At 35.8% G+C, this 13,109-nt stretch overlaps 2 protein-coding genes across 2 annotated transcripts in view; one reads left to right on the forward strand and one right to left on the reverse strand.

The window, feature by feature from the left end:
- The window catches only part of LOC140170350 (probable polyketide synthase 1), a 37,919-nt gene extending 36,253 nt beyond the window's left edge, over positions 1-1,666 (forward strand). Inside the window, 1 exon segment of the mRNA XM_072193719.1 lies at positions 505-1,666. Coding sequence (XP_072049820.1) covers positions 505-834 — 330 coding nt within the window. The 3' untranslated portion in view covers positions 835-1,666.
- Positions 1,667-3,530: 1,864 nt separating this feature from the next.
- LOC140169094 (uncharacterized) lies at positions 3,531-7,959 on the reverse strand. Its single transcript, XM_072192365.1, has 3 exons — positions 7,141-7,959; positions 4,798-4,961; positions 3,531-3,692 (listed from the first exon to the last, which is right to left on the reverse strand). Exons 1-3 carry the CDS (start codon positions 7,916-7,918, stop codon positions 3,624-3,626), a joined length of 1,011 nt encoding a protein of 336 aa, XP_072048466.1. The 5' UTR covers positions 7,919-7,959; the 3' UTR covers positions 3,531-3,623.
- Positions 7,960-13,109: the final 5,150 nt, after the last annotated feature.

Genomic DNA, 13,109 nt, shown 5'->3' on the forward strand with positions numbered 1-13,109 from the left:
GCATGCTCATAGAATTTTTAGCCAAAAATCAATTTGCCTATACTTTTGCACATAGCCAGAATTTTGAAAGGGTGAACTCACATTATGACGTCATAGCGCCAGTATGTGAGGAATGTTTGTACCTGTTTTGGTATCACTGGATATAAAAGACCCATAGCTGTGCATTAGTACCAAATATAATACCGTAAAGATAAATGGCGCTATGGGGTTCCTTGACATAACTGGAGTTTTATAGTCACAAACTAAAAGTGCCCTCCCATAAAATTCCCACCAGCAAATAAGGGCGTGTACCTTTATTCTTGTTGGGATTTTCAGAGGTTCAGAGGATGGAGCTGTCTATTTGTACATGCAATTTACCCCAATACAAGGCAAAGGAGCCTATGGCGAACCTTTACGGTATGACATTTATAATTGAAAATTAAGGGCACCCTTCGTAGTCCGTGTTACAAAATATGGTTCAGTAGTTTTAGGGTTTAACATGCATTCCTATTCATATATTTACAGGACTGGCGTTTGACTCAACAATTCTGCCACAAGTCCATGCTCAAATTTCATCATCTCATAACTAGCAGCAAGGCAAGCGACAAAGCAAACAGCGCCATCGGTAAAGAAGACATGGAAAATAGGATCAAATCCAAGATGGCTGACCTACTCTGCATGCCAGTCGACGCCATAGATGTTACCCAACCTATGATCGACTATGGTGTAGACTCACTGGTTGCCATGGAGATTGTTAATTGGGCATCCAAACAGCTTGGTGTTATCATATCACAATTAGATATTCTTGGAGGTATAACCACTGCCGTATTGCTTCAAAAAGCTATAGATTCATAAGTAACAAGCCATTTACGAAATGTTCTTGATATATTTTTTTGTAATATGTCAAATGTGCTGCGATCAAGCAAAATCAGTCGAAACTCGGAAATAATGATTTTGAGATAATCATAGCCAAACAAAGGAAATATTTCCTTTTGTTTCCTGTTGTTTTAGAAAGTCTTTCATTGCTTATATCTTATGATCAGGTTGTTCAGTTTCAATGGGATCTTCTGCAAAATGCAGCTTTGTAAAACTGGGAATGTAATATTTCCGAGTTCCGACTGATTTTGCTTGATCGCATCACAAATGTTTATATGCCCATTCAGTGATCCCAGCGAAGGCGTCAATTTGGTAAAATAAGTGGAAAACAGCAGACAAAGTTGTCTATTTGTAAAAAATTCGCAAAATTCGTTCTTGACCGAGATACTCTTTAATAGACACATATGCATATTAACAAATGTTTACGGTATTCGGAGCCTGTATGGCCACTTAATACACCGGTTTAGTAAACACAAAAGAAGCACATCAATTCCTCTGCACAACTATTCATTTAAGATGGTCCAAAAGAATTATAAAATAACTAGAAAATCTAAATATTTAAAAGATCATCAAACAAATATTGAAATTTGAATTATTTGAAAACAAAAATTATTCAAATAATATGCCAAATAATTTTTACGGGATAAAATTGTGAACAAAATAGTAATACATGGAAAGTTAAATGACTAAAGATTAACGGATTGTGATTGTATGTAGTATCTGTAGATGTACATTGTATAAGGGGCTGTGCAATAATTGTATGTACCCCCGGGGTGGTGAATTCTCGAAGTGGTCTGCCAAAATCGTTTGCCCCCCCATTTGATGTGCCAAAATCTCCCCCCCTCCTTTACACACTAAGATTTCGACCTGCCAAAAAATGGTTGCCCCCCTTTTGGCCTGCCAAAAATCTTTGCCCCTCCGCCCCTATAAGACTGTAGGACTGGGTAAAAACTAGAGTTAATTCGGGTTTGTTCGTATATTATATATATTAAGGGATCTAGAATGAGCGTTTATGGCGTTTCGACAGTATTTTTTGTGGGACATGAGAGCACCTCAGACGTATCGAATTGCATTCTGAATACGAAGCATGTCTTTCTGATATCAAATAATTTTCATTTTTGAAATTCACGATATAATACAAATTTTATGACAAATTATTAAAATTTGATATTTTTCAAATTTTTGATATATAACAGTCCTCGAAATAAATTTTATAAATCTAATGATATATTCTTAAAGTGTATGTAGCTGGGAGGAAAAGCCGACGATCAATTGAAAATTTTGACCTTTTATATTGCAGATATGGATTTTTTTTCTAAAAAGACCTATTTTTTTGGTGTTTTCCTGTGTGAATGAAGGTATCAATGCTTTAGTTTGGTACAAATTCTTTGACCTCTGAAATATGTTCAAGGACACTAACATCATCTTCATATTTGCTTCAGAGGCGGAGATATATCTAATCATATATGCGGTGGCGGCCATTTTGGCGAACATCTTGGATTCCAGTGTAAATGGAGACACGGTGTTTGAATTTGTACAAATTTGACTTCTCTGATCTCTTAAACCTATTCAAGGACACTAAAATCATCATCATATCTGCTTCAGAAGAGGAGATATATCTAATCAGCTATGGCTGCCATTGAGGTGTAGGAATGCGTTAAATTGGATTTGTCTATAATCGGTGATAATGTGCAGGTGTGTCTCCTGCTTCTTAATCATTATAGGCCAATCAAATTAAATAATCACCCATCACTAATTATTTATTTTTAAGTGTATTAAAGAACATATTAAAATTCCCCAAAAGTCCAAGTTTGGAAGAGTGCCTAATTTGCATAAATCCAAAATGGCCGCTTATGCAGGGGTGAAATCTTAAATTTGGTCAATTAATGTTAAAAACCATACCAATGTATTCCTTTCGTCATAAGGATTCAGAAAAAGTAATAGTTTGACCTATCTCCAATATACATTTCTTGAGTTTGGATTCCACAGGGGGACAAATATTGGAAAATGCTCTGATTTTTATCAAAATGGTTTCATATTGCTCCGCTTGCAGAAACATTAAAAAAAAGAGTAATTTGCCATATCTCAGGTGGTTTGTTACCTTGGTAACAAGGCAAAGAAGATCGAATGCAATTCAGCCCTATTGACCTTGGCCTATTTTGTGTTGTTACCTATGTAACAAAACATCCAAAACAATGCAACTTTTCTCGTTTTGATTTATTTTTGCCAAAGGAACAATTTGAGACCAGTTGGATTATATTTGTTCCATTGTAAACATATTATTTCTATTGTAAACGACTGTGTAACTCAAAATTTGACCTTTGACCATTTGCCTATAATTCAAGAACTGGATGTCGGAGACTGGCCAAACTATACTTTTTCTGAACCCTTATGATAAGGGCAAGACATTGGTATGGTTTTAAACAAGATTCGACCAACTTTTGACCAAAACTTCACCCCTGCATAAGCAGCCATTTTCATATTTTCTTTAATATACTTTTCTACAATGAATGGTGTTTAAATAGTTTCTGTTACAATTAGTGGTAGGTTAAGCCTTGATTTTCCTTAATTTTATTGACCTATTAATGGTAATTACAGATTTGAAATTCTTAAGAACAGTCTGATGTTCATTTTTTATTAATGACAATAAGCTCCTATGCTCAACTTACTCATATTATTGACGTCTATCCACACCTTATACCCACTGCGTTCTAGTTCGTCTTTAATTTTTAGAGCTGTCGGTTGATGAGTCCAGTTATAACTGATCATCACGTGTCCACCGTCACCATCATCATCATCATCCCTCCTTTCTTTACGACCTTTCCCTTGTTCCTGCACTGAAAACAAACACAAAGTGTGTTGTACCGGCATTTATTTATACTAGCAGTCTGTCTTTTGTTTACCGTTTAACGTAACTGATAGCCATGGTTTTTGTGGCGGTTTGTAAATACGGCAATTAAGCAATTGCGATATTCATTGGAAAGTTCAGCCTATAAATGATGTATTATTATAATTAAAGACAGTGATAAAAAGAATTTATCGCGTCTGATGTCACTGTCAATTACAATCCTTTGATTGGTTTACACATGTTAATACCGCGTAAAAGGAAGACCGATCTATCTGGTGCTAATGGGGAAAAGGAATAGCAACAAATGGCGAAAAATACGTACTTTTACAAGGCAAACAGCAGCTTTTCTAGGCATTGTTGACATGGTGCCTTCGCCAAAGAAAGTTTCGTTCTATAAAGACCTAACTTTTGAGATGGTTTGCATGTTTGAAAGTGCAAAATTGACAATAAGGCGACCGGTTATACCGCCGCGTTCAGCAAGTCATCATCATGACACTTGCAAACAAACCGTGCTCGAGCCGATTGACAGATGACGTCAGACGCGATAAATTCTTTTTATCTCTGTCTTTAATTATAGGGAACCATACGCAGGATATACTGAATATCTGAGAGCTGTTTTAGGTAAATTTGAGGATGCCGAGTTGGCATCCGCTGAGTGTTTTTGTTTTTTTGTTTAATTGCTTGTTTAATTGTTTGTTTGTTTTTTGTTGTCGTTTTTATTTATTTTTTGTTTAGTGAACATATTGTCATTTTAACTGGACACTTCCAGATGATGAAGGTGTGAAAATGAAAAAAAAAACCTTTCAAACAAATTATAACTATATTCTCAAGTTCTCTACAGAGATCAACATTGTTAAAATGAATATGTAGTAAGACATCTCGTCAGACATTTGCCCTGCTAGTAGAACACTAGTACTGGTAGGACGTGAACTACTAACACAAATTAGTAGATTTTATTATCAGTAGAACACGCCCAATCTGTTATAGCAGGCTGGGGGGAAGAACTGGTAACAAATTAATCATAATTTTGTACTTAGTGCAGCCGCCGCCATACCATTTACAAGCTAGTAGAAACAAACATTGTTTCAACTAACCTTTGCTAAGCACGGAATGCCAGTTTTGTTTGCGGCGTGTTTGCGTTCATCATCTTCGACATCGAAATCGTCTTCGCCATCATTTGAGTCATCAAGCTCCCACAAAGTTCTTCTGCTGACAGCTCGCAGCTCCTCGTCTTCTGCCTCCAACATGGATTTTAGGGCTATAGAAAAAGAAATCCAACTTTTAGTCAATGATACTATGAAGCCACTGATTCGTCAACGTTACAGTTGTATGTCACGCAATCCGCTTGTCCACGACATGTTTAAAACTACTGACTGAAAATCCCGTGCACGTGGAGGATCATACAGCTCTTCTTCACAACAGGCAAGGAGGAAATTAAACTACTCCATTGTTTGCTCCCAATGTACTTTTCAAGAACTTCCACTACACCCCGCCCCATTCCAGAGGAATTTTGGGAAATGACGAGGCTTGTAATTTTTGACTATTTATATTTAAGTATATTCCTCTACCCCTGGGGACCACTGTTGGCATTACATGCCCCACTATCCCATTGACTCCCGGTCTGGAAATTACGTAATCATGGCAATGTTACAGAACGCTGCACGCCAACAAGTTGCACCATATGGGTAGTCCTTGTGTAACCCCAGCTTGCAATCCCTATCAGTGACCCACATTTTCCGGGATAGAGGATGTACTTAAGGGGGTACTACACCCCTGTGGTAAATTTTTGACTATTTTTGCATTTTTCTCAAAAAATAATAACACACTGGTAACAAAAGTTATGTATATTATTGGGGCAAGGAATCCAATTACTACACTGAAATTTCAGTGAATCAAGACAAGCGGTTCAGTAAATATGATAGGAAATGAGGTACATCCTAGCGGTACCTAATTTTCTATCACAAGTATCGAACCGCTTGTCTTGGGTCACTGAAATTCCAGTGTAGTAATTGGATTTATTGTCCCTATAATATACATAACTTTTGTTACCAGGGTGTTATTAGTTTTGAGAAAATGCAAAAATAGTCACAAATTTATTGAGGGGTGTAGTACCCCCTTAAATAGTTTATGATTTAAAATAATGACATTTTGACATTACCTTTCAATATTTCAGTAGAGACTACCCAGCAAATAAATTTTACAGATAACGAATAATATTTCGGTGGGTTATATATGTGAGTGGACGCGGCGAATCAGCCGTAAACTCGGCAAATTGTATTCTGAGTTAAAGTGTAAAATGTATGTGAAGGTCGTATTCATAGGTGTATCAATTCGTTGCGACAAGTATCTTATCAAACGCTGTTTAAATCAATCAATAATACTACTGCTGAAGAGGATAATAAGCTTCTACCTATTTCTATAGAATAGTTCTTGTCTTTGTTTGCTTTGGCTAAATCCTGTTCAAGTGGTAGATAACAAAGCATTGTATTTTGTCTAGGTATGTATAATCAACAATGAACAATGAGAGGATATTTCTGAACCTCGTTGACTTGGGGATGATTTGGAATGACCGCCAATTATGACTGTTGGATATTTATTACCAGAAATGTAGAAAAAGAGACACATGTAGAACTGATAAAAAATACAATTTTGTCGAAGGAACAGAGTTCAACAAATCATAACCCCGCTTTTGGATATCGTTTGAAGTCAAATGATATACCATTTTAAAGCTTATGGTATATATTTTCTAAACACGAAATAAAACAAAATTGACCGGGGCCGACTTTACGGCTGATTCGCCGCGTCCAGTCACATATGAGGTTTTAATAAGTTTCAAAAACATTTTTGAAAACTTGCTACAACGCATTCTAACATTATTATAATGTAATTTAAGTGTTAACAATATTTTTTGCAAATAGTGTTTGTTAACAAATATTTTACAAAAACCATTTCAAAAAATGCTATTGCAGTGTTTTTCATAAGCGTTTTTAAGCCATTTACATTATCTTTATATAACCTGATATTTAAACGTGTATTAAAACGATTTGAACAAAGACATAAACACGTTTATAACATTTTTTCAAGATTATTGTGTTTACTGCGTAGTAGATACTGTCGGATAATAATAAACATCAAAACTGTCGGATAATAATAAACAACAATCCTTAACAACAAGGCATACGTATTTGACGGATGAACCGACGTTGCGGCTGAAACATTCAGTCTTAAACAGGATTGTGATGCTATTGACCTTGATTTCAGTTCACTTCTAGTAAATTGTATTCAACAAAATTGTCCTTAACGATTCTGTTGCAGACATTGGATCGATTTGTACGAAATGAAGAGACACTACGGTCAACATCATCACAACTCTTCTATCAACTGAAGGTTTCAGCTGTTGTAACTCCGTTACACAATTGATATTATTCCAAACATACCTTCCATAGTATCCTTGATTGCATCAACTTCTCGAGTGCTTTTCTCGAATGCCAGGCTGAACAGCGTTTTAGCGGCTATGGTCTGTTCTTCCGTGCTGAAATCTGACATCAACATCCGGTTAAGATAGGGTAGGCCGTCATTTTCCAACACGATCTTCTTGTTACTATCATTGATGATCAGATGGTTCAGAGCTTTCAAAATTTCCGTGGAGGAGTAGTAAATTCCAGAAGTTACAAAAACCTGATGATCACTGTCTCCCACAGTTTTCTTTAACATTTCTACTATGAAAGATATGACATTGCTATCTTTGCCTAGAATCTTACTCTCTGCTTCGTCGACAATATACGCAAGAACTAGCAGGACTTCCACTTTCAGAAGAATATTAGATGACCCGATCAACTTTTTCAGGCGGTCAACAGCATTTGCTCTGCGAAAGATGGGGCGATTATCTGCGCATCCATCGTGTCGAATGGAGTGGTGAAGAATTGCGAGTAACCAGAAGATTTTGTCGTCTATCCAGTCATTACTTGGTAGTTTCTCTAACTTGTTGATGAGCTCTATTATGTACTCTATGGCTCCAAACTTCCCCAAATCGCAGCCAAATTCTGCATTATCGTAAGGGTAAGCGCAAAAGGCTCCCACCAATTGGTCTAAATTGTAAACGGACTCCGAGTTGTTCTGCAACATGTATTGGTCTTCTAGCGCCTTTGAGATTTTTACAAACACACAACCCAGCCCGTGTTTCCTAGCTTCTACCAAAACTTCAGTGCGGCTCATGTAAGCGGCGCTTGTCAAAAAACTTAGAGCATCGCCGACCTCTTTTGGTGTCATTCAGAAATTTAACTGCTTTCCCGACATATTTCAAGATCTCGTCTAATTTCATTCCATAAATATTCGGAGCCTTGAACGTTGTAGACGCCATTTCGTATAAAGTTTTATATCTACATAAATAAGTTAAGAAAAGATAAAGAAATCTTAATAAACCGTAAAAGATCAGCGGAATAAAAACGTAATGTGCGATTTCAGCAATCGTTGGAGCCAATTTTCACAACTTTCTCAATGCTTGACGTATGTGTGCAAAAATGTTTACCGTATGATAATCGCAATTGGTTATTCCATTTCAAATCTATACACCCCCTTGATATGACGTTTATCTCCTACACCTTGCTACACATTCCCTGTGTGGAAGATTAAGGCCATGTCTTCCAAATGGGATGTATGGATTTCAGGTGGAATAGCCCAATGCATTAGTTAACTTGATTGGTTGTTTTGGTAACAGGATCTTTGATAGGCTCACTGTAAAAAACAGGACGCCCGTATTTCGAAATTTCCCGTGATTTTACGGTAACCAGCCGTAAGCAAAACACATGGGATCAGAACCACCTACCTACCACCACACCACACACACCCCTACATGTAATACTACAAACCCATGTATGTATGTGTAGCCCTAACTCCCTCTTAAACCTGCTTAAACACACTCAATGTAAAATTTAAATTCCTTAATTTTACAGATCCCAGTAAAAGTACGGAAAACTCCTGGCAGCAAATTTTCCGGTTAATTTGTTGTAATTAGGATATAGCCGGAAAATTTTCTTTAATTTGAGATGTCAGTGACGGCATAGTTATGGAAATAAAGCCACAGATTCAAAAGTTGCAATGCATGATGTGTACAAACCAATAGGGCCGCAAATATTGAATTTGTACTCTCCATCGGTTTTACTTTTAGTTTCATAACTTGGTTATATCTCCATCACTTGCCCTTACTTTTATCTCAAATTAAAGATAACATCATTGTGGTTACCATGATTTTCGAAATCAGCCTCAGTGTGACTGCAAGGTCATGTTTCATGAACTGCTACCTTGTTTATTGTGCTGACTATAGTTACGGGGATACAGCTGTAGTTTGTTTAGTTTTGAGATATATGGTCGAATCCAACCAAAAGTGTCCACGGGCCAAAAATAAAAGTCCGAAATAAAATGTCTCCACATTTTTTCCTTTTGCCCATTGATTGATGACATATTGGCCTTATAGGAACCAAAAGTGCCATTACTAATCTTGAAAAATAAATCCAGGACGTGTGATAGTAAATGTGATATCAAAACCCAATGTTACCTACGAATACCACTAGGATGCTTTCACTATCGCAATACTAATCAACCTAAAACAAATGGAATATTCCCATTAACGCCCTTTTCGTGTAATGTAAACCACAGGGTGTCAGGAAAATGCTAGCTCAACCAGAAAATATTTGTTATTATTTTTATAACGCGATCAATATGATCTTAGTCAATTTATGCTAGTTTATTTTTGAAAATGAAGTTTAGGTCAGTTTCTGTATTTTATTTATCAAATGAGTATGAATCAATTAACACATTGTATAAGAACGAGTAGGATATATGTTTTCAAGAATATTAGGAATTATTAGCATACACCTAACGCTTTATACAATGAAAAGGTGAACAAACCCGGGTATTCGTAGGTAACATGAGCGATTTAACAATATCTATATTGAGTTTAGAGGTTTAAAGTTTGCTATTATGGTAATGAATTAATAAAATGGTAGTTTTTAGATCTCTTTCAGATGGTACGTCCAAATGAATACATGCTATTACTTTAGATCAAAAATTTTTGATGCTTTTAGCAAGATTTTGACCACTTCATTTTGATATACAAGTAGTTAATCAGCAATTTTACATAATAAATAATTGTTGAATGAATCCGTATATGGGTAATAATAGTGTCCTGGGGTACCGCTTAAAGTTTTTGACAATTAATTTCCATTGGTAGCGAAACTTCGTTACACATGTCATGTATTATGCTGTATTCGTAAGTAACATTTCAGTATTTGTAGGTAAGAATTAGACTTTTGGTGGATATCCCAATCAAAACTTCATTTTATAAAGCACTTTGAATGTATCATTTTCTTTATGTGCGTTTATTGATACTTTATACCCTATCATGTATTAATAATGTCGGTTCACAGCGGTTGAAAGAGTATTGAAGTAAGAAACAAAGGCACTAAAGTGACTTTAATTTGCTTAATTGCACACAACTCGCTTAAAACCGTTATTGCAGACTTGTGAAGTCCATCTTGGAGTCAGTTACGTCTTGTGGCCTTTCTTTTGAGGGCAACTACAATTAGCTTTATACCAGGGTCCATCATTATGTTGTCTAGATCATGAGACAATGAGAACAGTCGTTTTTCCATGGTATTCGTAGGTAACCTTAGAGAAAACGTCAAAAGTTACCTCCGAATAACTCAATTTGGACACAAATTACTCAGACACCAGAAGGTCGGAAAACATTTAAAATGAAGCACACATGACAGTTGACAAATCCAAGTATTTATTACCTAATAATCTACTTTGAATCTGATTTTTCTTTCAAATGAGCAGACCGTCGTCTATTTCAGTACATATTTTTCAACAATTAAGCCGTATTCAGTTTTGCATGGTGGGCATGTATGTGAATTCGCAACTTTCATTGACATATGATTTGATAGCAAACATACAGGCCTTCGTTATGTACCAATATGGGCGTTGGCATGAATGGCGGTGTTTCACAATACTGTCATGATGTCAAATTGTATTCGTAGGTAACATTCGGTTACCGAAATTTACCTACGAATACTTGCTTTTATTGTTGACATCTCAGAAATATTTAAACGCAGGCTATTGAAACTTGGTAGAAATAAAGAGTGTATTACCCTGCACCTATTGCTTAACTATTGTTTACTATTCTCTCAATTTGTGGAAATTACACAGCTTTTAACATGTATTCGGAGGTAATGCATATTTTTTACCAAACCTACCTTTGTGCCATTTAGAATTTCTGGCAGCTGAACACAATAATAAAGATGCCTGAATACAATGCATTTCAGTATTGGACATATCAAAGCTTGTATCAATTGCGCATTTATTAGTGATTTCCATCTTTTAAAGATATATCTAGTGCTATGAAAAATTGTATTCGTAGGTAATGTAAAAAATACCACTCAAAAAATGATCACAAAAAATTCATAATTATGTACAAATATGTGAAAAATTGAACAGGCAATCTTTGAATACACGCCTTTCAGGAAATCAATTTAGATTCAATCCAATGACTTCTTTTCATAACTGATTTAGACGTTTTTAAAAATACTTTAAGAAATAATTTGAAAAAATGGGTAAAAATAGCATGTTTTGGGGTCTCTGTGTCTAAGTTTTTCACAGAAGGAGGTCTTATTATATATGGCGCGAAGCGTATGATCAAGGCGAATAAACACAATACAAAAATGAATGCCAATTGATTAATACTTTTAAGTTATGGCCCTGAACATGCCGTGTACACTTTTCGTTGGATTCGACCATATGCCTAGATATTGTTCCGTCCAGAAAATTTAATAAATATTTGTCATGAATAATATCCGAAATCTTCAGCACACTGAAGCATCTTAAAGCCATTTTTTAACATTTACTGAGGAGGACGCCCTCATTTTTTTTTTCAATTCTCATTTGTACACGATTGTAATGTAAATTTTACTTAAAAGCTTTAGCTGCTGCATTGGTGACAAAATCTGACGTTTTTAATAAACCGATGTGTCCCGTCGTTACATTCACACGCTCGAAATATTAGTCGAACGCATACGTGATGTTCATAACACTGTACGTACATGGCGTACTGATGGTCATAACACATCAAGGGATCGACCTCAGTCATGATAGACGGAGTAATATACGAATTGGCGACATAGACGCTGGAAATGTAGTGATTTTCTTTGTTTTACCTCAAATTTCTTTATTTTTCGGCTCAAAATTAAAAGGCGATATCTGAGGCTAAAAACTAACATTTTGTGGAAAACAAATGCAAATCTATTTCTCATGAAAGACACTGGAATGAAATAGTAATATTTTCTTTGTTTTACTTCATTTGTTGGCTCAAAATTGATAACGTGATCAGTGAAAACTAACATTTTGAAAACAAATAAGAATCTATTCTTTATGGTAATCGCACATTGTTGCTTTGATATCGTTGTTTGATCATTCATCCTCTATAGATTGGAGATATAATTATGTTGAAATTACTCACCATTAGTTGAAAATGGATATACTTGCTGTAATTTCAGTAAACCACCTTAGTCACGAGATAAACAAGTATTAAGTTGCTCACGGAACCCAGTCAATATAATGTCTACGCAGGACTACAAATTTAATTTGGGTGATGTGATCTATGATGGTAAAAACCATTGCACTTCCGTTAACCGCGATAATAACGTGACAGCTCCCAGCCAATTGCCCTATTAGGTAAATCCCACAAGCCTTTGCGAGTACACCTGAGAACTTGTCATTTTACGTCACGCCGACTTGCAATGCGCAGTACCGATGTTCGCTCCGGCGCAGATCGGCGTGACGTAAAGTCTTATGGGATTTACCGAAAGGTCAATTGAGTATGTAAACTTAAAAATGGAAAAATAATTATGCCAATAACAGGTATATAGGTTTGCAAATATGAAAGTATTGCAATATTTTATAAAACTAGAGACGTCACTAATTCTACTTCAGTGATAGGAAAACTGAAAACCATAAACGTGGTAAAATACTTCCGTTTGTGTACTAGGATACGGGCTGGGTAATCAGTTTACTTTTCCTTAACATGTATTTTTCTAAATACCACCGCGACCATCAATGAATCCGATCAGGATATAATAAAAGGAACTGTAACCTACATATAAGTATACCACTGTTATAACAAAATTATACCATGGGTAGAAAAAGGCCAGATAATTCCACAAAAGAATCCCTAGTATACTCAGAATATTTTTGTGTATATAAAGCGCAATAGTGAATCCCGTCAAACATTTACGAAGTCAATGAACATGAACAGAATGATAACTCTTGAGAAGAGCCCTGATGGGCCAATCAAATGGTTCACAGCAATTCAGAGCTATCGGTCGTTTCAAGTAATGAGTTTTAGGATTGTTTT

The sequence above is a fragment of the Amphiura filiformis genome, chromosome 14, assembly GCF_039555335.1.
Source record: "Amphiura filiformis chromosome 14, Afil_fr2py, whole genome shotgun sequence".
In the NCBI taxonomy this organism is placed as follows: domain Eukaryota; kingdom Metazoa; phylum Echinodermata; class Ophiuroidea; order Amphilepidida; family Amphiuridae; genus Amphiura; species Amphiura filiformis.

What these genes read in the sequence shown, in the direction of transcription:
- LOC140169094 (XM_072192365.1), bottom strand. Translation starts at nt 7,918, where the DNA reads ATGAGCCGCACTGAAGTTTTGGTAGAAGCTAGGAAACACGGGCTGGGT. An exon ending in AATCAAGGATACTATGGAAG is followed by an intron (nt 4,962 to 7,140) that starts GTATGTTTGGAA and finishes CTTTTTCTATAG; the next exon opens with CCCTAAAATCCATGTTGGAG. An exon ending in GCATTCCGTGCTTAGCAAAG is followed by an intron (nt 3,693 to 4,797) that starts GTTAGTTGAAAC and finishes GTTTGTTTTCAG; the next exon opens with TGCAGGAACAAGGGAAAGGT.